At 42.5% G+C, this 21,800-nt stretch overlaps 1 protein-coding gene across 4 annotated transcripts in view; it reads right to left on the bottom strand.

Moving 5' to 3' along the window:
* Positions 1 to 19,035, bottom strand: part of PSIP1 (PC4 and SRSF1 interacting protein 1) — a 40,466-nt gene extending 21,431 nt beyond the window's left edge. The window contains exons 1-11 of one of the 4 annotated variants that reach the window (XM_056324885.1): positions 18,900 to 19,035; positions 18,025 to 18,159; positions 16,890 to 16,966; positions 14,264 to 14,402; positions 7,153 to 7,269; positions 6,650 to 6,757; positions 6,051 to 6,113; positions 3,262 to 3,321; positions 3,099 to 3,186; positions 1,381 to 1,456; positions 304 to 526 (exon numbers count right to left, since the gene is read on the bottom strand). In XM_056324885.1, the coding sequence (XP_056180860.1) occupies positions 304 to 526; positions 1,381 to 1,456; positions 3,099 to 3,186; positions 3,262 to 3,321; positions 6,051 to 6,113; positions 6,650 to 6,757; positions 7,153 to 7,269; positions 14,264 to 14,402; positions 16,890 to 16,966; positions 18,025 to 18,096 (1,023 nt within the window). In that variant the 5' untranslated portion in view covers positions 18,097 to 18,159; positions 18,900 to 19,035. Of the gene's footprint in view, positions 1 to 303; positions 527 to 1,380; positions 1,457 to 3,098; positions 3,187 to 3,261; positions 3,322 to 6,050; positions 6,114 to 6,649; positions 6,758 to 7,152; positions 7,270 to 14,263; positions 14,403 to 16,889; positions 16,967 to 18,024; positions 18,183 to 18,694; positions 18,821 to 18,899 lie in introns of those variants that run through there. The other 3 variants (XM_056324884.1, XM_056324887.1, XM_056324886.1) reach the window with 3 other exon arrangements.
* Between the last annotated feature and the right edge of the window lie 2,765 nt (positions 19,036 to 21,800).

The following is a 21,800-nucleotide window of genomic DNA, read 5'->3' as shown; positions in this document are numbered from 1 at the left end:
GTCTGTGTTCAAAGGAACAGAAATCGAAAAAAATTATCAAAATAAGTTACATTTAAATTTTAAATATATTCAAATCCTTTTCAACAAATAAAGTGTCTTAGAAAAGATGCTTTTCTTTAAAAATACTAAAGTTCCTGAAATAATTATTTGACAAAATGAAGTTCTACATCCTTTATTCTATGAATCTGTATTAGTCAGCCACAGGGCTCAGACCTTTACCAAGTTCTATCATTACCTTCAAGACAGATCTGCAGTGGTTCTGCTTTCCTCTATAATAAATGTATCAGAAAAACAAGATTATACCTTGTCACCTTTTTCTTCTCCATCACCTTCAGAATCAGAAGCTGATGCAGAACCCACTTTTGCAGCATTTCTCCTTTTTGGTTCAGCCTCTTTCTTTCCTTCCTTTTTGTCAAATTCCTTCTTTGATTTCTCCTCTTCTTTCTGACTTTCCTCATCTTTTTTTCCTTGTTTTTTTGGCTTTTCTTCTGGTCCTTTTTTCTTTGCCTTCTCCTCCTCCTTAACACTAAAATATGACCAGTGTTTAGGCATATCAATTGTCTACAGTGAGTTTAAAATATCACATTAACTCAGGAATTTGGGTTTTTTTGCCACAGAATATTAAAAATTATGAATTCATTAAATCTCAGTTTATTTAATGACTCATGAAAAAAACCATCAGTCTTTTCCTAAAATTATAGCTCACTACCTATGCAAAAAAAGAAATGATAGCATGGAGGCCTTAATGAAGCTAACACTAACATATGTGCAGAGATCCAAAACCAGGGAGTTAATGTTCAGAAGTTTTCCGCACACATCTGTCTGCTGGACCAAGAGTGCATACACCATAAATTAGTTTTATGAAGTATACTTAAGGTGTACATATGCTGAAGTTATGCATCCGCTAATCTATAGAAAACTACACCAATGCCCAGCTTTCCTTCAGTTACCAGAACCACTAAGGACTTGACACAAGACCCTAAGAGGTTATAAATAAAGTTAAACAAATAGTGTTGGAATTTCATCACAAGACTTCTGAAAAAATTTTACAAAAATAATCATTTTAATTTTGTCTTATCTTGTCTCCTCCCTTAGTAAATGTCTTTTCCTCTTCACTCAGTATACAATTATAGAAAGAATTTTGCACAGATTTTACAAGTTAGGAAGGTTAAGATCTTCTGTCTCTTGTTCCAGAAATGTGCTACCTTGAGTTACTCTGTATTTATCACTTGAGCTATAAATAACATCAACACAAACAGTAACTCATACTGAATATTCAAGGGGCAAAACCCTGTCAGGAACTCAGTATTAATTGTGAAGTCTTAACAAAAGGAACACAGTTTACAATGAAGAAGCTTTATATTAAGAAACAGAACTTACAAGTCACACTCTGAAAGACAAGATACTTTCACAGACTTGGGTCTCCCTCTTGGTTTTGGAACCTTTACTTCAGAAGCTAGTATTTATATAGAAAGAAAAGGTTAGTCCACAATCACCATCTGCTCCTCATCTATAAGGAAAGATTCTCCCTCAGACAGAAGCTACACTTAAAAGTCAAAAGAGACACTAACTTTGTTATCATAAAAAAATCAAGTGTTAATTGAATACCAAACTTCAATCAAGATCTCTTTGAAAAATTGAACTGTTAGTATTTTTCATTGGTTAATTAAAAACTTTCGTTTTTTTAGCCACAGGCTCCAACTATAAATTCTTGTGGGTTTTGCACTCTGTGCAGTTAGAATTTGCTTCACATGTTGCATAACTAGTATGAACAAGACTCAAATTAGAGAATGAGTAGGTCTGAAATTAAGAGAATGGAAAGAAGCCATTTAGTGTCCACATTTGTCCACTCTGCTTAACAGTATTTTTAGATTTATCATGGGGCTTCCATCACTTTTCTTGATAACAAATCACTGTCAGAAGTTCTGCCACCACACTACAGTATGCTGCAAAATTGCACTTCCTCAGATTCATCACATTATTAGGGGACTAGACAAATACTGTTATCTGCCTTCTTGGCATTTATATCCTCCAAATACTTGCCCAATACCACAGTGAACATGTGGTTAGGAAACCTAATACTCAAGTATTGGGACTCTTGCTGATGTTAGCATGGAGTGCTTAAGCAAGAGATGCATGCATCATATCAACACCAGAAAATGCTGCATAGTACATCTTATAAAAAGGTATTTTCTACAGAAGGTGAAATAAGCTAAACCGCATACAAATATTGATGAATACAAATAAAAATGAAATGGGGGGGGTGCGCAGGGAGAAGGGGAGCTGAAGTAATTCTTTGTTTCCTCAGTTTCCAAGGTAATCAAGCCTAGTTAACTGTACTTGCACTTTCTAAAAGTCATTTTCAAATGGTCAGCCAATACAGATGAGTATAAATTGTTTCTAGACCAGATGCTCATACAATGTACTTTGGAAGGCAGTTCTCGCAGCACTAAGTAGTAGCTAATAATCAATTCAAGAATATCTGCAAGCTTACCCAAGAATTGCAATTAATTAGATCATTGCTACTTTGAAGCAAGCATTGCAGAACTATCACCAAATGGTTCTTATTATACGTCTTAAAAAAAGCACTTCTATCTCCTTTTCATTTCAATCTACAGACTGCCTTAAATATCTTTTCAAGCAAGTCTCTCCAGCTTTGTTTTTACTGTTCTCTGAGCTCCACCTACAAGCTGTGTGTCCCCCTAGTTACCTTATGTTTTATGGATACTCTAACACAAAGTATTTTACAGACCTTTAATGAATATTAACTTTTATGGAGCAACAATGCACAAAGAGGTTATATCCCATCTCCGCACTTCAGCGGTATTCTATAAAGAAGGTTTTTCTAAAGATGATACTTGTACCCAAAACCAACGAGTCATACTTAGAAAACTGAGCATTAATGCTAACACTTTAAACCCATTTATGTCATAAATTAGTCAGTTTGACATGAGGTGTTTTCTCATTACAACCTATTAGCAAAGACCACATTTAGCATGAGAAAACACTCCAGTAGCACTTTGCAGTAAAGAGACAGCTGACTAATTTTACTAAGACATTTCTGGGATAAAAAAAATAAATCCTCCTTTTCAAGTTACCTGCTGGTCGTCCTCTTTTGGGGCTTACTTTTGGAGACACTGGCACAGGAACTGCTGCTGCCTCCTCAGCTTCAGCTTGTTTTACAGCCTAATTTAAAGAATGGATTTTTGTAAGTGAAAAAACACAGGGCACCAATATCTCAGTTCCTCTTTTGGGGCTTACTTTTGGAGATACTGGCACAGGAACTGCTGCTGCCTCCTCAGCTTCAGCTTGTTTTACAGCCTAATTTAAAGAATGGATTTTTGTAAGTGAAAAAACAGGGCACCAATCTCTCAATTACTTTCTCAAACAACAGTTTTAAGCTCCTAGAAATGCATTATTATGCTATTGCTTGTACAGATGAAAAATGTTTCCAAATATAGTAACAGCTTGTATTTAAATACCACTAATTTCACTCTCTCCATACCATCACATAGTAAAGTTTCATGTAATTTCAGCCAGCCCATTCAACTTCAGAATAATAAACCATCTTGGTACAACAAAGGAAAAACATTATTTGTAAGTATTTTTAGGATTACCATAACAGCATGCCAAAACCAGTTTTAAGCAGGTTAAGTTCATATTTCCCTACACACCCCATCACCCATATAGAAATACTCTTTGAAATGCTATTACCTCCCCTAGCTGCATCAAAGTGATGACAGATGGCCAAAGAAGGAATATTAAATAATCCAAGGAACTCATAAGCTAACACACAGACACAGTGACCCTGTAGAGTCAGTGTTGTAGAACTAGGGTAAGAAATACGTTTTCAGACCTACCAATTGCTGAGACAAAGTACCTGAAAGTAACTTATCCTCATTACAACATAATAGTAAGAGTAACCTCTGCTGAAGCAGAAACTTTGAAAAGGCAGCCCCAACACTGGAGCATGCGTATTATATATACAACTATGTAAGGAGTTACAGGAAATCATGTACAATGACTAACATCTCCACTTGAGAAGTATATAAAGTTGCTGTAAATAAACCTCCTAAAACCAGGAAAAGATGTGCTAGCTTTGTGGATTTACTACCCAGCACCCATCTTGGCGCACACATGAAATAAACAAGTATCTCGACTCTGTTGATCACCTTTCACGCACCAGGTGAAGTACCTTCCTTTAGGGGCAGCGACAGTATTAAGCCAGTAGATGGCGCTACTCGGAAAAACATCTGCCTCCAAAAAGCACTACAGCCAATTACTGGCAAGGAAAAAAGGTATGTTGCACTAACTGAACATAATGACCCCCCATCTACATAGTCATTTTATGGAGTTTGGTTGTAAAGACAGATAGAACTTATCACAAAAGAAAATCCTGATGAAACAACACATCTCCCTACAGAAACATCCCATATCCATACATGCATGAAAACAAGAACTGAGAAAAAAATCCCAAACGGAGAAAATGTTCACTGGATTTAGTATCCTGGATGCAGGTGCATCAGCTAGCAGCAACAGAGAAGTTATAAAGATAAATAGGTACTTGTTTGTATTATTTGTGGGCACCTATAATAAGACAATTTTAAAGACTAGAGACCAATCTAGAACACAGTAGAAGCACACCTTTCATACTGTGCTTTTCATCAGCCTACAGAAAGTCTTCTTAAATGAAGACAAAATACCTGCTAGAGTGCTTTTTTCACAATCCTAGGAAAAAGAACACCATGTTTTTAAAGGCAAGTAAGAAATATTTGAAGTCATGTAACTGCATATCCAACTCTTTTCTGACCCACAGGCATACACCAAATCCCTTGCAATGTTTTTTTCTGTTCAGCAATGGCCTGTAGTAATGCAAATTTCTTATTAAATCCCTTGCCCCATACAGCACATGCCAAATACAAGCCTGTCAGCTGAAGCTAGTGTGACAGTGGAAATCTTAAGCCTGCAGTGACTTCTGATGCCAAAAACACCCCACCTCGAACAAAAAGAAAAATGCACCACAACCATACAATTTCAGTGTTTTTTGAAAATGCAAAGAATGAGATCTTTTTGTGTGCCATCTGTGAGGCTTCTCTTGTTTACAAGCTGAAATCACTTTTATGCATAGTCACAGACATTCATTCAACTTGTTTCAGACTGGAGGCTTTCTTTGAATTTTATTTTAGATTTCTATGTAAGTCTACATATTTTTAAAAAATAAAGTATTATTTAAATTATGTGGTTTAAATATTCAAGTCACTTCTGCAATAGCATCCAGGCACTATCTCCCTTTTCCATTAAGCAAATGATACTCAGCATGTTGCTTACCTGTGACAACATACTAAAGTTAGTTACCCTGCACTCATCCCATCCCTGCTATCAGCACTAATGTTACAAATTAAATGGTTTCAGATTAAAATTAAACTCTACCCCACTTTAAACTAGTTTTCAGTTGGGCCAGTTCCCCAGTCTGGCTTGCTGTGTGACCACATGAACAGTAAGGCTGGAGCATGCTGAGCAAGCAGGTGAAACTGCTTCTTTCAGAGGAAGTCCATTTTTTCCCAGGTTAAAAAGACCACAAAATCACAACCTTACAAGAAGAGGGAGTATTTCAGGTGTTAGTTCAGTATGACAAACATGTTAAACTTTTTCAGAGCTTCAGAACAGACTACTTTGTCAGTGGTCTAGCAACAGTTTATCTCTTAGTTTTTTCTACTTGGCAATGGAGTGTTTGGGAAAAGATGGGAACTGGTTAAGTTCAAACAGAATTAAAACTTGTAAAGCATCCTCTAGGAAAACCTCCATTCCTCCAAATCTTTCAGCCATTTGAAATGGGGGAGGAGAGTATCAAACACAGCTTACACATAATCTGTCATTAAAGAAAACAATATCCAATATCACATCCAAAAATTCCAGTGAGGTGAAGTAATTAAATAAATTATATATAAAATAAAATACTTATATGGATATTTACAATCCATATATATAATTTATGTTTTCTTTTATATTATATATAGGTAATAAAAATAATTAAAGGAACATACTGTTACCTTTCTTTTTCTTCCTCTTCTAGGAACTTTAGGAATAGAATCATCACTCGTTTTCACCACATCCTGTCAAGGTTACAAATGGTGCTAAGAGTCTTTACAAAAATATATTTTTAATGATTCTAAGTATTTTCCACAACTGAAGCCTCTGGCATACAATTTAGACAAGAACCCCATAATATGTATGAAGACACCTCCTGCTTTTAAATTATTAAAGTCATTATTACCTAGTAATCAGGATTTGCTTCTGGAAGGTAAGAAATAAGTACTAAATAAATAATACTTTTAAATAAAGGTATGTTTTAGTCTAAACTCTTTCTCTAGTCCTTTAAAAAAGTACATTTGCAATACAAAGTGATAAAACCCACACTGTTACACCTGTTTTAATTGATCTTATAGACAAGCCATACTAAAAGGTTCCTAAGATGAAAGCTTCAATTCCTGTTAGTTTCAAAGAGAGGCATAAACATAAGTGAATACGTAAGTTTTATATAATTAAACAGCATCTGAGACTCTTACAGTAGTATTAACTATAGCTTCTTCGTAACAGATACACATTGTATTAATATGTTCTTTGGTACTCAGAAAAAGCTTTCACATACTTCTTTACTGTTTTTTTCAGAAGTTAGATCATCTTCCTTAGAAGTACCCAGCTCCTTCTCTTCCACTCCAGGTACTGTAGTTAAGTAACTATCCTGTTTAGAGTGTAACTGTAAAAAGAGTCAATATAGAGTAAAAGAACACATTTAGAAGTATTTCATAGTGAAAAGAGAACACACTAATAACCATCAGGCTGGTTTTTACTCTGAATACTTTGTCTTGGACACAATTTTTAGGTACACATCTAAAAGCCTAAGGCAGGGCCACTTTTTCCAGTACATGATTGTTGATGGTTGTCAGAACAGGTTAAAAACCAGCAACATACCATAGTGGATCTTAAAATTTCACTTTGTGTTCATGATAATGTAACTACACACTACACTTTTTCACTGTATCACTATTACCTGAACACTTTTAAGTGTTCATGTCAACATTCTAGATTTTTTTTGAACACTGGCAATGCAACACAGTTTTGACTTTAAAAACAAAACATTCAGTCACTTACTTTCCGGACAGTAGGCTTTCTTCTTTTAGCTACTGCTTTTTCTTCACTTCTTCCAGCAGGCTCCTGACCACCTTCTTGAACAGCTTCCTTGATGGTAGCGTTAACAGATGGATGGGACTTCAATACAAAAACATCAAAAATGAGATCCAAATCTCCTCCTGAGCTACAATAATGACACTGAGAAGTGTTCTACCACCGGTACATTACTGAAGGAAGCATCATGCTAAGGAACCCCTTAGCAGAACTACAATAATATTACAACATATCTTATTTCATTACTTTCCATTTTTCTATTTAAATTGCATCATCATTATCAAATTTCCAAGCTCTAATGCTGTAACTTCTTTTCACACTAGAAATAGTGCAATTTAAGTTTTCTCTTATGTATAATTTTAAAAAATTGGGTTCGGTCAAATAAAACTTGTGATGCTATGGTCAAGAAATGCTTTTTTACATGAGACAATCTTAAATGAGCCAACTACCTGTTCCTGAAAACATGAGCAGAAAAGAGATCATGATAAAAGCTAGAGACATCAAGTCTGAAACATGGAAATACAGAAAGTAAAGCTAAAATTACTCTTTTATTCCATTACATTATGTATCACGTTCTCAATCTTCACCATTACCTCCTTCAAACAAAGCTGGCAGAATGCCCCTGACTCTTAATTTTTTCCCCGCACTGAGGAAGTGGGTTTGGATTTAAGCCCAAGCCACAAGCTCCCTTCTGCCCTCCACCTCCCTTACTAGCATTTACAAGCAACATCTGCAAAGTATAAATAATGCTTTCAGAACATTCCAGCCAGTTCTGGCAGTTAAACAGAAAAAGCAGCTCTCGGAAGAACTTATCAAGGCAAAATATGCCCAGTAAAAGAACAGGGGGGGAAACATGCAAGTGAATTCCTCTATATGAATAGCTGACAAGTCTGTCCCTTTAATATCATTACTGTATCCAGAGTAAAAGCCCGACTTTGCCAACTTTTCCATCTGATTACCCAATCCCCTCTGACCTTACCTGCTGTGTAGCCAAACACGAAATTATCTACTCCCCTTGAATTTTTAAGGCTCTGACAACTGAACTGTCTTCCCTGCTACTGTCCAGTAACTGTGCTTCACTTAACTCTTAAGAATATTTTCTAAACCCAATGAATTGCATGTGGATCAAATATAGAGATGGAAGAAATATCTTCAACTACATTCATTCATCTCAGACCTCGCTAAAAAAAAAATCTTTTCCACTCACCAATGTGTACTGAATGCTGCAACATATTAATAGGCTGTTATATACTAATATATAGTTAGAAAAGCATACTGGCAAGACACTGTTTATGTTACCTACCTTTCCTCTCAGTCTTCATAAACAACTACTTCATTTTTGAGATCACTTGCTGCCTACACTGCCATTTTCCCTGGTGTAGTGTGTGGGAGAAGATCAGGCAGGTGTCAGCACCTACTGCCAGCCACCTGTGTGGAACCCAGCCTAGGATTGCCCTGAGCTGGTCAAAACCGGTTCCAGCTGGCTCAGCAACAGGCAAACGGAGCCACACACACCACACACCCCCAAACCTGCCCGCCAGGAATGCACAGCGCCTTCACACCACCACTGTGGGAAGGGAATCACTGAGGAGAGAAGCACCTGCCTGAGAAGGGCTGAAGGTGCTGCAGAAGGGGCTGCTGACACAGACACGATGCCTGTGCAGGGCATGAGGGACACTGAGCCAACTGAGATGCCAAGGCAGGAGGCACCCAAGGGGTCACCCAAGCCAGGCTCCATTCCAGAGGAATTGCCTGAGCAGGGACAGAAGGGTTGGCAGCCCACAGAGAAGCCCACACCTGAGCAACTGAGTAAGAAAGGAGGAACAGCAGAAGCAAAGTAACCCCTACACAGTAGCATCAGTCTCCTGCACTGCCATCTCCTCACCCAAGGGACCAACTGCCATGTGCAACAAAGGGACTGGTGACTAGTGAGCAGAGTTGGCTGGAGGGAAGCTGCTGTGTTTTCTCCTACACATTTGTTTTTTCATGTTACCAGAATCAGTAACAAAAGCTTATGTGAAATGGGTAAACTGTGCCAAAGCCCCCAGCACGAGTGGTTCTGTTGCCTTACCATACCCCTCTGGCAAAGATGGGAAGGAAGGCCTCAGAAGCCAATTTCAACCACTCTGCTACCCTTAAAACAGGTATCAGCTTCCCCATAAACTCCCAGTAAAACTGACTAAATACCTGCATCAAGCAGTCTTAAAACTTCCTTCCCCAATCAAAATATACAGAAGCCCAACCCCTCAGAAAACCCTTAGCTGTTAATCAAGATAGCCACAGAGACTGTTATCAAGCAGATAAGCATCCTTCCCTTTTTACTAGAAGTGAGAAGCTGTACGTAATTGTTTCTCCACTTTGAGAATAGGATGCTAAAGCAACATCTTCATGAACAGGAAAACTGCCACATAGTCAAAACATCAAGGAAACCAACAAGAACTTTAAAGTACCTCAAGTGTCATCATTGTGAACTGTATGTTATCCTGCAAAGTACTGAATAAATAAAGCTAATTTCAGCACATAAGCTGAAAAAAGTAAAATCAAAACAAAAACCAAACATCACACTACAATTTTCTTATTCTTGGAAAAGTGGGATGTTCCTCCATCTCATCTATAATCTTTGGTGGAACACTGACATAATATTGACATTCTAAGAATTAAACCCAAAAAGTAGTGCTTTGTGAAAAACCATGGAAGATCCCTGACTGATTAACCTGACAAAGATAGTAAAGCTATCTCTGAAACATACCCTTATCGGCAGTTCTATTTCACATGAAGTAACACTTACTCTGTTTTAGATCCCAATTTTACAGACTGTCAAAGCCAGTCAGCTGCATATGTGTTCCTTCAGCACCAACAAGAACTGCCCACAAGTAACAAGAGCTGGCTAAATGCTGACTAAGGCCTTGATTTAGCTTTATGTCCCTGCAAAGACAACATGGGTAGGCACACGCAGTCCAGAAGGTTCCTGCAGCGCATTGACAATAATATTTTGATGCAGGTGGTGATGCCAATGAGGTGAGGCATGCTGCTGGACCTTGTACTCATAAACAAAGGAAGACTTTGGAGGTGTGAAAATCAGGGGCAGCCTTGGCTGCAGTGATCATGAGATGGCAGAGTTCAGCATCCCAAGTGGAGGAAGTATGACAACAAGGAGGACTGCAACCTTGGACTTCAGGAAAGCTAACTTCAGCCTCTTCAAGGACCTACTTGGAAGAATCCCACGGGTTAGGGCCTTAGAAGGTAGGGGAGTCCAAGAAAGCTGGCTAGTAGTCAAGCATCACTTTCTCCAAGCTCAAGATCAATGCATCCATATGAATAAGAAATCAAGCAAAGGAGGTAGGAGGCTTGCATAGATGAGCAAGGAATTTCTGGCAACCTCAAACAAAAGAATAAGGTTTACAGGATGTGGAAGAGGGGACAGGCCACTTGGGAGGAATATAGGGATGTGTTCAGAACCACAGGGAGGCAACATGGAAGGCTAAGGTTCATTTGGAATTAAATCTGGTAAGGGAGATCAAAAACAAGGCTCCAAGTACATCAGCAGGAAAAGGATGACTAGGGAAAACATGGGCCCACTGCTGAATGAGGTGGGTGCCCTGGTGATGAAGGACACTGAGAAGGCAAGAAGTTACTGAATGCCGCCTTTGCTTCAAGACTAACCCTCCAGTTGCTCTGGAGGTAAGAGAGGAAGTCTGGAGAAAGGAAGTTTTTCCTTTGGTTGAGGAAGATCACATTAGAGCTCACTTAAGCAAACCTGACACCCACAAATCCACAGGCCCCAAAGGGATGCACTCCCGAGTGCTGCGAGTGCTGGCAGATGTGATTAAGGGCTGTGATCAGCAGCACAGTCTGGCCGGAGGCCTGTAGCCATGGTGCTCCCCAGGGGTCAGCACTGGGTCCAGTCCTGTTCAATTCATCCACCAGTGACCTGGATGAAGGGACAGACTGTCCCCTCAGCATGGTTGCTGATGACACAAAACTGGGAGGAGTGGCTGGTACACCAGTAGGCTGTGCTGCTGTTCAGCGAGACCTGGACAGGCTGGAGAGCTGGATGGAGAGGAACTTTATGTAACAAAGGCAAGTGTAGGGTCCTGCACCCGGGGAGGAATAATCCCACACACCAGCACGGGCTGGGGCTGACCTGCTGGGAGGCAGCTCTGCGGGAAAGGGCCTGGGAGTCCTGGAGGACAGCAAGCTGCCCCTGAGTCAGCAGTGGGGCCTGGTGGCCAAGGCGGCCAATGGGATCCTGTGGCGCATCAGGAGAAGCATGGCCAGCAGGTCAAGGAATGTTATCCTGCCCCTCTACTCTGCCCTGGTGAGGCCACACCTGAAGTGCTGGGCCCAGTTCTGGGCTCCCTAGTTCAAGAGAGGCACAGACCCGCTAGAAATAGGCCAGTGGAGGCCTACCAAGATAAGGGTACTAGAGCATCTCCCTTATGAGGCAAGGCTGAGAGAGATGGGCCTGTTTAGCCTGGAGAAAAGACGACTGAGGGGAGATCTTATGAATGCATACCATTATCTAAGTGTGGGTGTTAAAGAGGATAAGGCCAGGCTCTTTTCAGCCGTGACAGCTGACAAGACAAGGGGCAATGGGCAGAAACTGAAACACAAGTTCCATCTGAATATGAGGAAGAACTCGAGGGTGACACAGCACTGGAACAGGCTGCCCAGAAAGGCTGTGTAGTCTTCTTCTCTGGAGACATTCCAAACCCACCTGGACATGACTGCGCAACCTGCTCTAGGAGAACCTGCTTTACCAGGGCGTTGGACTAGATCATCTCCAGGGGTCCCTTCCAACCCCAACCATTCTGTAATTTACTCCAACTTTTTAACAATGCACAGCACAGGCTAGAAAGAGAAGTCTATCAAAAGAAAGGCTTTCTAAAGTTAGAGTTAAAATTCAGAAGGAAATTTGTGCAAGTTTACTGTATTACTTCATTCTGTAATTCAACCTGGTTCAACCCTTCTGCTCAAGCAGTGACACCCAGAGCTGGCCAACCAGAACCATTTCCAGATGGCTTTTGACTATCTCCACAGATGGAGACTCTACAGCCTCCCTGAGCAACCTGTGCCCATGCTTGTGGGTATGTCTCTAGCATCATATGCCACACATGCTCACCCACCTTCATAGCAATAAAACCCACCTGCTCATTTTCAGAGGGAACCTCCAGTATTTCAGCTTGTGCCCACTGCCTCTGGTCCTGTCACTAAGCACCACTGAAAAAAGCCTGGCTCCATCTCTCTTCCCCCTCCCTTCATGTATTGTATACACTGATGGATCTCTCCTGAGCCCCCCCAGGGTTGAATAGTTTAAGCTCTCTCAGGCTTTCCTCAGAGCAGAGATGTTATGCTCCATCATCTTTGTGGCCCTTCATGGGACTCTCTCCAGTATGTCCGTGTCTCCTGTACTGAGAAGCCCACAACTGGACACAATATTCCAGTTTGAACATTCCTACTAAGAGCAGTTTCTTTTTCTAGTAATTTCAAGCCTCACTTATAGGAGCCGATTTTCAATACAACTTGCAGAAAAAGGTTTTTTTTAAAACAAAGCAACAGGGGGGAAAAAATAGCAAAGAACAAGCCAATGGCTACAAGACAGAACCTGACCAGTTCACAGAAAGCATCTGTGTAGGATCTGCCACTGAAGTTGAATGAAGTATCTGAACAGAACTCAAAAGGTGGAAAGGACTACCCTGCAGAAAAGCTGCCAGACTAGGAAAGCAGTCTGAAAGTATCTCTTGACAGTATGTTGTGTCTTTCCAATTGGAAATGTATTCGGAATGTCTGACATGCTACACAAGCAATGCAGAGCACTGCTTAATGAAGTTACTGATTCCTGCTGCGAAACAAAGTATTAGACAAGCTTGTTTATACCCCGATTTTCACCTTGTTAGAATGACTGGTAACATACACCTCACTTAAGGTTCACAACTGCCTCAGCCACCCACAGAGCATCTCTCCTAAACAGTCACAAAGAAAAAAGCAAGAAGGTATACAGACTCATTCTGCAATATCAGAAAGAATCTGTCCCTTATTAATGAAGTCCTTCCCACTGTGCTGAGGGGATCCGCATCTTTCCATATTCTGAAGCAGAAAAATGCACATCTGGAATACATTATCTTACCTCTCAACTCTACTTCAGAAACTCTGAAACTCTTTATCCATGTTCTCCTTCAAACTAGAAACATAGTAACTTCAGATACCTTATGAAAGCAGGGATTCACTGGTGCTAAAATGGCAATCTGGCACATCCTGCAAGAGCAGGAAGTAATACCAAAAGAAACCAATTCTTTTTACTATTACTGCAGCTTTCCCTACAAGGCAATGTGATCAGGGTCCAGTGCACACTGCAAAACCAAGAGGCTACAAAGTGTTCACAGCAGGTAGGCAAAGAAAATGAGCAAGACAATTTCTTGATTAAGTTTGGGTCTTTCTATGGGCAGCACTGCATAGCTCCAGTTTAAGCCTGGAAGATTTACCAAGAAAGCATGAAATGAGGAGCAAATCAAGGAAGTCAAGTCACAGTTTGGGGGCAAAATTCAAGCATCACATTGTTTCCAACCACTAGAAGGATAATACTATACACTAAGGATTACTTTATTACAAGGATACTTGTGGAGAAAAGCACTTGGGTTTAGAGGACAGAAAGAAGTAGTTGACTGAGATTCAAAAAAACTACCACTTTTCAAGCACAGCTGTATAGTTCCAAAGTTAAGTATCTGAGAAATAGACATAGTTATAAGCATATATATAGCTGTAAGTAAAACTTGATGTATACTGTAAAGTGTTAAAACTTTTAGCCTTGTGTTCCCAAACTGTCCACATGATTCGTCACAAGCTTGCTACAATAAACAGGTATCTCCATTTAAACACCTTCCACCTCTTATGACAAATATTAGATTTAAAGTATTTTTTAAAAAACACAACTGGTCTAACCCACAGCTGAACAACAGCACTAATTCATTACCCTACAGCTGGGAAACACTCCTTGCCTTTTTCCCTCCCCCACTCCCCACAACAGCACAGCAACAAAGATTTGCAGCCTCTACATACAGACTCATTTGCAGACTCTTACCTGCTGATGAGAAAACTTCACTCTGGGGTTGTTGTCGATTTCCCACAAACCTTCATTAAAACCCTTTCTTTTATTTGGTTTGCCATATTTATCTTTATTTTCAAGGTAAGGGAATATGTCCTTTGGTCCCAAAAATGCCCTTAAGGAGAGAACAAACAAGAAAAAATTTCATAGTTTAAATGGTTAGTTTTTTCAAAGCAGTAAGCACCAAATTTTATTAAGATACAAAATTCATTACTACTGCAACAACTAGTTCTGCTACATAAGCATCTTTGGTTTTCTCAACTTCTGCCTTCAACAGCTCAAGTCTTCCATTACTAGCACCACACATACGGGACCCCTGTTTCCCAGGGCGTTGAGTGTCTGAGCAAGAAACAGCCAAAGCTGCATCTCAGACTGAAGCTGATAAGACACCTAACTACTGTAAAACGGGAACAATTAAAAACTGAGTAGTTTACAAACAAACAGAAAAAGCAGCTGCTTTCTTAGGAAAAAAAAAAGAGGCTTAAATGTTAATAAAAAAATCTTTGAATCTGGACAATGTAAGGCAAGAGAACAATTTAAAGGATAAAAAAGAGCTCCAAGCTAACAAAGAAAATCTTCTAAGTAATTGAATTAAAAATAATCCAGTTAAAACAATTTCAGAATAAGAAAAAGCAACACTTTCAATATACTGAAAGATGGTAACAGTTAAAGAAATGCATGGGCATACAAGCCAAACATATAGAAGTCTTCTTCACAGAAGAATCACAGAAATCACTTCTTAAAACAAAGAACAAGTAACAAGTTATAACAGAGTAGAGAATGCTTACTCTTTAATTCAACAGGGCAATGTATCTTGTCTTAGCATGGCTTACTAAAAGACAGATGTGAAGTACTAGATTAAGGCAATTTCAATAAATACTTAGTAAGATAAAGAAAAAGAAGAAAAAACCCAAAGCCTTTCCTCCCTTTCAGAGGGACCCGGACAGGCTTGAGAGGTGGGCCCATGCAAACCTCATGAAATTCAACAAGACCAAGCACAAAGTCCGGCACCTGGGTCAGGGCAACCCCCAGTATCGATATAGGTTGGGTGCAGAATGCATTGAGAGCAGCCCTGACAAGAAGGACTAAAGAAGGACTTAGGGGAGCTTGTGGAACAGAAGTTCATCATGGCCCAAAAATGTGTGCCTGCAGCCCAGAAAGCCAACCATGTCCTGGACTGCATCAAAAGAAGCATGGCGAGCTGGTGGAGGGAGGGGATTCTCACCCTCTACTCTGCTCTCATGAGACCCCCACCTGCAATACTACTTTCAGCTCTGAAGCCCCCAACAAAATGATATGGACCTGTTAGAGCAAGTCCAAAGGAAGACCACGAGGATGATCAGAGGGCTGGAGCACCTCTCCTATAAAGACAGGCTGAGAGACTTGGGGTGGTTCAGCCTAGAGAAGGATCCAAGGAGACCTTATAGCAGCCACGCTGTACCTACACAGGGCTTGTAAGAAAGACAGGGAGACTTTAGTACTGCCTGTAGCAATAGGACAAGGGGTAGTGGTTTTAGTCTAAACCTATCCTCTTTTATTTTAAATATTATGAAGAAATTCTTTACTGTGAGTTTGGTGAAACACTGGAACAGGTTGGTCAGAGCCTCATACCCAGAAGTGTTCAAGGCCAGGCTGGATGGGGCTTTGGGCAAACCTGTCTAGTAGGTGTCCTGGCCCATGGCAGGAGAGTTAGAACTCTCAAGGTCCCTTCCAACCCAAATCATTTTATAACTCTAAATGCAATAAACAGGAGTACTTGCACACAGAACTTCTATCTCTGACCTGTTTAAATATCATTTGCCATTTCCTTAAGAAAAAGCACAGAACTAAACCCACACCATTATAGGTTTTGATTCTTTTTAACAAAAGATTCAGACAAGAAACGTAGCACTGACTTTGAAGTCTTAGAAATCTACATTAGGACAACTAGTCATGCTATAAAGTAGCATAATTTGCAAAAAGACAGAACTGCATAAAATTCAGCATATTTACAATCAAATTTAGCAATGGAAGAAATACAGTCCCTCAAAGTAAACACTATACAAATTCAAAATGCTAGCATGGCTGAAAGTACCCAAAGTTAAGTATTTTGAAAACTGCAGGTATAAAGCTGATTGCACTGCCTCATTTTTCTCTCCAGATCTTATAAAAAACCAATACCCACCAACCCCAAACCTCTCCAGAAAAAACACCCCAAAACATAATACATGATTATTTGTCTGTTTCTCAAATTTTGCCTATTTCATTGTCCTCAGCCTTACTGCATTTTGACAATCTAGTGTTAAGAATTTTGAGGATATATGAAACTATAATGAAAGTCCATTATTTAAGAAACAAAAACCTACCAGTCATACCACTGTGGGTACAATTATTTTTCTTCTGACAAGGAAAGTCTACATGGTATGGTTATGGTCTTACCAATGCCTTAAATAGCTTAAGCAAATGTTAGAGAAGCATGTCTTGTCAAAGGATTAATTTAGGAAGAGCTGGTCTGCTACTGAATGCTATAGTTTAAAATACACTGCACTCAGACAAGCAGTTAAGTTCTTGTCATGGCATTCTACAATGAAAATAATACAACCCTTAAATATAACAGACTTACGTCTCATGGGTGCCAAAAAAGAAAATAAGCATTTTATTCGCAGGTGGCTTTACTGCACCTTCAGGAACTTCATCCACCTAAGGAAAAGACAGACTATTACTCAAGTCACGTAACATTTAAGAACAGTCTAGGGGAAAATAAGTAAAAGGGGAAAAAAGCTACAGAGAAGTAAAGGAGGTCTCAAGATCTCTTTTTAACTGTAAATCAAAAAAATACAACAAAAATCAAAGACTTACCAACAATAAGAAATTACACCACTTTATGTTACGGCAACACTTTTCACATGACCACTTTCTTTACAAGTGAGAGACATGATATACAGGTAAAAAGCACAATTCAACTCCACCCAACTACTGTCCCTCTTGGAGCACAAGTAACAGCTAGACTTCCTACCCTTGGGGAGAGCTGGTAACTTGCCCAAGCCCAAAATATCAACTACAACAAAGAGGAAAGGTCAATAAGCTGTTTACAAAAAAAATTCTTAAGCCAGCACCTTTTCTATGTATCTCATAATTTTATCTATGTTCCCACAACTGGCAAATGACCTACAGCCATCACAGAACTTGCCAAGGCTCTTCCCAGGGAGAGGGCAAAAAAGGGCCTGGACAACTCATTGCATACACTTCGGTTATGCTAGAAGCAGCACTGTAGGAACAGCTGACTAAGAGTTACCCTGCCATAACTTTATGTTTTTCTTTTTTTCAAAAAAGCACAATTATTCGGAACAGTATTTCCATACAGTTAGGTGCCTGCAGAGCTCCAGCATCATGCTACCATACAGCGCCCCTCACTTCTAAAAGTTATTATGCAAATTAGGCCAACTAACGACTCCTAGAGAGGTCTGTCTGTTACAGGAGAAGGGACACAAGATAAGCATAAGACAACAGCAAGCCAGAGCACAGCACAGGATATGCAGTGCGATTCAGAAGTCGCTGCCAACCACGGGAGTGCAACCGTGCCCTCCCTGGCAGGAGGCGAGGCTGAAGGTGCGACATGGTTGAGCCGCATTACTCTCCACAGGTGTCTGAAGGCGCTTCTTGCGGCACAAAGCACCAGCGGCGGGGGAGGCGGCGCAGGGGCCAGGTACCGCGCGGGAGGGCGTTGCGGCCTGCGGGGGAGGGAGGGGGCGCCTTACCCTGGCGGGCCAATGGGGGTAACCTTTCATCTTGGCAAAGATCAAGTCTCCAGGTTTGTACTCGCGGCTCATGTTTGCTCCCGGACGCGACGCTCTGCAGCGTTCACCGGGACGCTGCTTGCCGTCCGACTACCCCTGTCGGAATAAACACACTGGGGCTGGGGAGCGGAGTCAAGGGCAAGACATGAGAAACATGAACAGCGCGCTCCCGACCGGCTGCCGAGGGACCCCGCGCCGCGCCTGCTCCCACCGCCGCCGGGAGCCCTCGGGGAGCCCCACGGTCGCGCCCGCAGCCCCCGCGCGCGGCATGTCCGCGGCTCCGACGCTGCACACAAACCCACGCGGGCCGCGCTGGGCCGCACGCAGGCGGGAGCGCCGCCCGCCCCCCGCTCGCCCGCCCCCGCGCACACACGGCTCGGCGCTGCTCGCCCGCCGCGGCCGAAGCTCCCCTTCCCCAACCAGCAGGGCTCCCGCCACACGGACACGAAGCCCGCCTGCTCCCTCCCTCCCCCCCCGCCCCCATAAGGCGTGATGGCGCGGAAGGTAAACTCCGCCCGTCTGCCTACCTACCCGCCTGCCCATCTACCCGCTTGCCCGTCCTCCCACCGCCTCCACCGCGGCGGCCTGCCGCCTCGCCACCCACCGCGCTGGCGCCCGACCCGCAGCCCACCTCAGCCGCCTGCAGGAGCACCCGCCGCGGGAGACACGGCTGCGCTCCCTCCTCCCGCCAGGCGGGGCGGGACCAACCTGCACGCCGCAACCGGCCGCGGGGGTGTCCCAGGCGAATCAGCGCAGGCCCTGTAGAAAACAGACGACTTGGCCCCCCCACGCAAGCCTGAGGAGGACGCGAGCCACAACAATAAGCAACCACTTACCTAGGTGCCCCGAGATGGCAATGGAGGAAGGAAACGATCGAGTCTATTTAAGGTTTCTCCCCGCATCGTAGAAGTGGCTCCTCCCTCTTTCCGCGGGGGCGGGGCAGCCGCGGCGCTGCGGGGTTGGCGGAGCGGCGAAGGAGGAGCGGCGCGGCGCAGCCCCGCGGGCCGCCCTCGGCGGTAGTGCGGGGGCGGGGGCCTCCCGGCCGTGTGTCGCCCCGCTTCCCCTCCTGGCCGCAGGCGGCGGCCGCGGCCGGCCCCGCGAGTACGACCCACGCTGCTCCCGGGCTCCCCAGAGTGGGGCGAGCTGCGGTGGGGGTCGCGCCGGTGGCAGCGTGGCTGACAGACGCGGGGGCGGCGCTCCCTCGCTCAGCGCCACGGGCACGGCCGGGGGCTGGCACCGCTGCAGCCGCGGCTGCTGCCCCAGAGTTGTTTTCACCGGCGTCTGAGTCCGTGGCCTCGCGACGGGGCCCTTCCCAGCCAGGAACGCCGCCCCACTCGCAGACTGGTCACCACCCCTGGCCGTACCTTGGGCGGGTGTGTTGTCCCCACCGGTCCCTTTGTGTTTCTCCTGCCCCACGAGCCCTGTTACAGAGCCCCCCCTTTCCCGGGCCTTACCCCGTCGTGCTGCTGCCCCACAGCCGCTCGTGCTCCCCCAGCGCTGCTCACCTACCTGCTGCTCTCGATGTCTTGACTTCCCCAAGCATCCAACAACCCACAGTTTCGGTCTCTTCAGCCTACGAAGTTCTTACCCACAACTTAGTTGCTATCAACTCCTGGGGTTTTTTTTCTGGGATTACTGTTAGTTCAGCTTTTGTGTTACCCACCCCACCCCACTTGTCCTCTCCATTATCTACCCTTTCCTGGCTTGTTCACCCGTCGGTGTGAAGCTCACTCCTCTCCCAGCATTTCAGCCACTGCATCCTCCTCTCCCCTTGCTGTCTGTCAAGATGGCCAGCCTCTGCTGAGTGCATCAGGTACCTCCAGCCGCCCCACACTTTCCCCCACAAATACCTTTCTACAAACAGAAGACCTTGGATCCAGATTTTAACTCAGCAGCTTCTTTCTCCCTGTCTGCCCGCCCTGTTGGGTCTAGTTTTAGTTCTCCCTCTGCACTGAAAATCAGCCGGCCTGTCAGCTCTCTGTCAGATAGATGGTCCCACGCAGCACCACCTGCGAGTCACTGTACCGTGTGTTGTGCTGACACGGGTGCCAAAACCAGCAAAAAGCTGTAGGAGTAGCAGCACAAAAGGTTACTTCTTACACAAGTACATTGGCTCACAGGGGCATACCTGACCATTTTGCACTTCAGTGATCATTCTCAGCATGTGGCCTGATGCACAAGTTTTACAGTCTGGTTTTCTGCCAGCTTCCCTCCCTCCTACTTGCACACAAAGTTAAGTTGTGTGCGAAGAATCACCTTACTGCTTTCAGTTTTGGTACAGAAACTCAACTCGTGTCTGAAACTCCCACTGCAGTTGCCCCAGAGCAAACTGTGCTTTGTTCTAGGCTCTCTTCTTCTCAAATGCAAAATGGTCACTTACAAATGTTAATTGAAATACTTTACTCCATCTGTGTTGACCAGGAACAAACTGCAGTTTTCCAATGCCTTAAACCAGTCAAATTCAGTCGATTTTCTTGGAGGTTGTGAAGCTCATAACCCTGACATAAATACCAACTTTCTACATGGTTAGAGAAGAGCTCATCAGAAAATAGATCATCGGCATATTAGACAGGAAAAAAACTTTCTTCCTATGCGCAAACAGATGACCAGTTGTGGCACATGTTGTTAAAAAATTAAGACTAAGGTAGACTGTACATCTAGAATTGTTTAGAGGAAGATAGAAGTTTGACAGTGGTAGAAATTGTATCTCATTGCCAGATATTTAGTCTTTATTTAGCTATATTCAATCACTCCTATTGCAGCATACATAGTTTTGTATTTTTTCCTAAATGAGAAAGTGTTGAGTACTGCAAAAACTCTGTATATTAATACTTTGCTATGCAGGAACTGAGAATCTGCAGGGATTCCCTTAGCTAAGTCACTACTCTGTTTAATCATATAGTTACATTTGTATTCCATATCAGATTAAATAATTTCATATTTTAGTTTTGAAGAAGCAATGCTTCTCTTGAGGACAGTCTTTGGAAACAGTCTTTTGAATCTGAAGTGTCTCAAGAATCAGAAGTTTTGCACCTTGTATTAAAATCAGTGAGAGCAGCTAAGAATTTTGTTTTTCCTAATTAAGGAAGCAACTCAAGATTACTTGGCTTCATTGAAAAGCAGTGTGCTTTTCAAAAGAGACTAATGTGAATAAAGCCTTTTTAAAAGGTAAATAAAACAAAGTAAAATTCGATTTAAAAAGTGAAAAATAAAACTGTTTGAACAAGTTATATTTTGTGTGCAGTTGAGCTCATTTGTACGTTACATAAACATAAGATTGAAGGTAAACTGTTCAAGTACAGACACAACAGAAGGAAAAAAATATCTTTTGCATTCCAGACACTACTTTGACAGTCCCATGCCATACTGATGCTGTTAAACTTTTAGGACCATATCAGAATTTTTTAGCAAACAGTTTCATTGTGAAGACAGAATCTGTAGGGCTTCAGCCAGACCTGCCATCTGATGCTGGACTAGGAGGTCAGTACGCTGATACATATTGTTAGAAGCCATGAATTACCTTTATAGATGAAAACCAGTACCTCCTGTGAGGAGTTGTGTAGTTGTATGTCTTGAGTTTGCCTGTTTGAAACAGCCATGCCAACCAATTTCCTGCAGATGTGGCCTAGGTTGCATGGCAAAAAGCTGGTATCCTGTCTGCAAGTGAAGCACTTGCTTCCTGATGTACCAGGGCCAGAGCCACAGTGAAGCACCATGTTCCCTCCTTTATCCTGCAT

This window comes from Falco biarmicus, chromosome Z (genome assembly GCF_023638135.1).
Source record: "Falco biarmicus isolate bFalBia1 chromosome Z, bFalBia1.pri, whole genome shotgun sequence".
Classification (NCBI taxonomy): Eukaryota; Metazoa; Chordata; class Aves; order Falconiformes; family Falconidae; genus Falco; species Falco biarmicus.
Note: the sequence above shows the minus strand (reverse complement) of the source record. Positions and strands in the feature narration are given on the sequence as shown.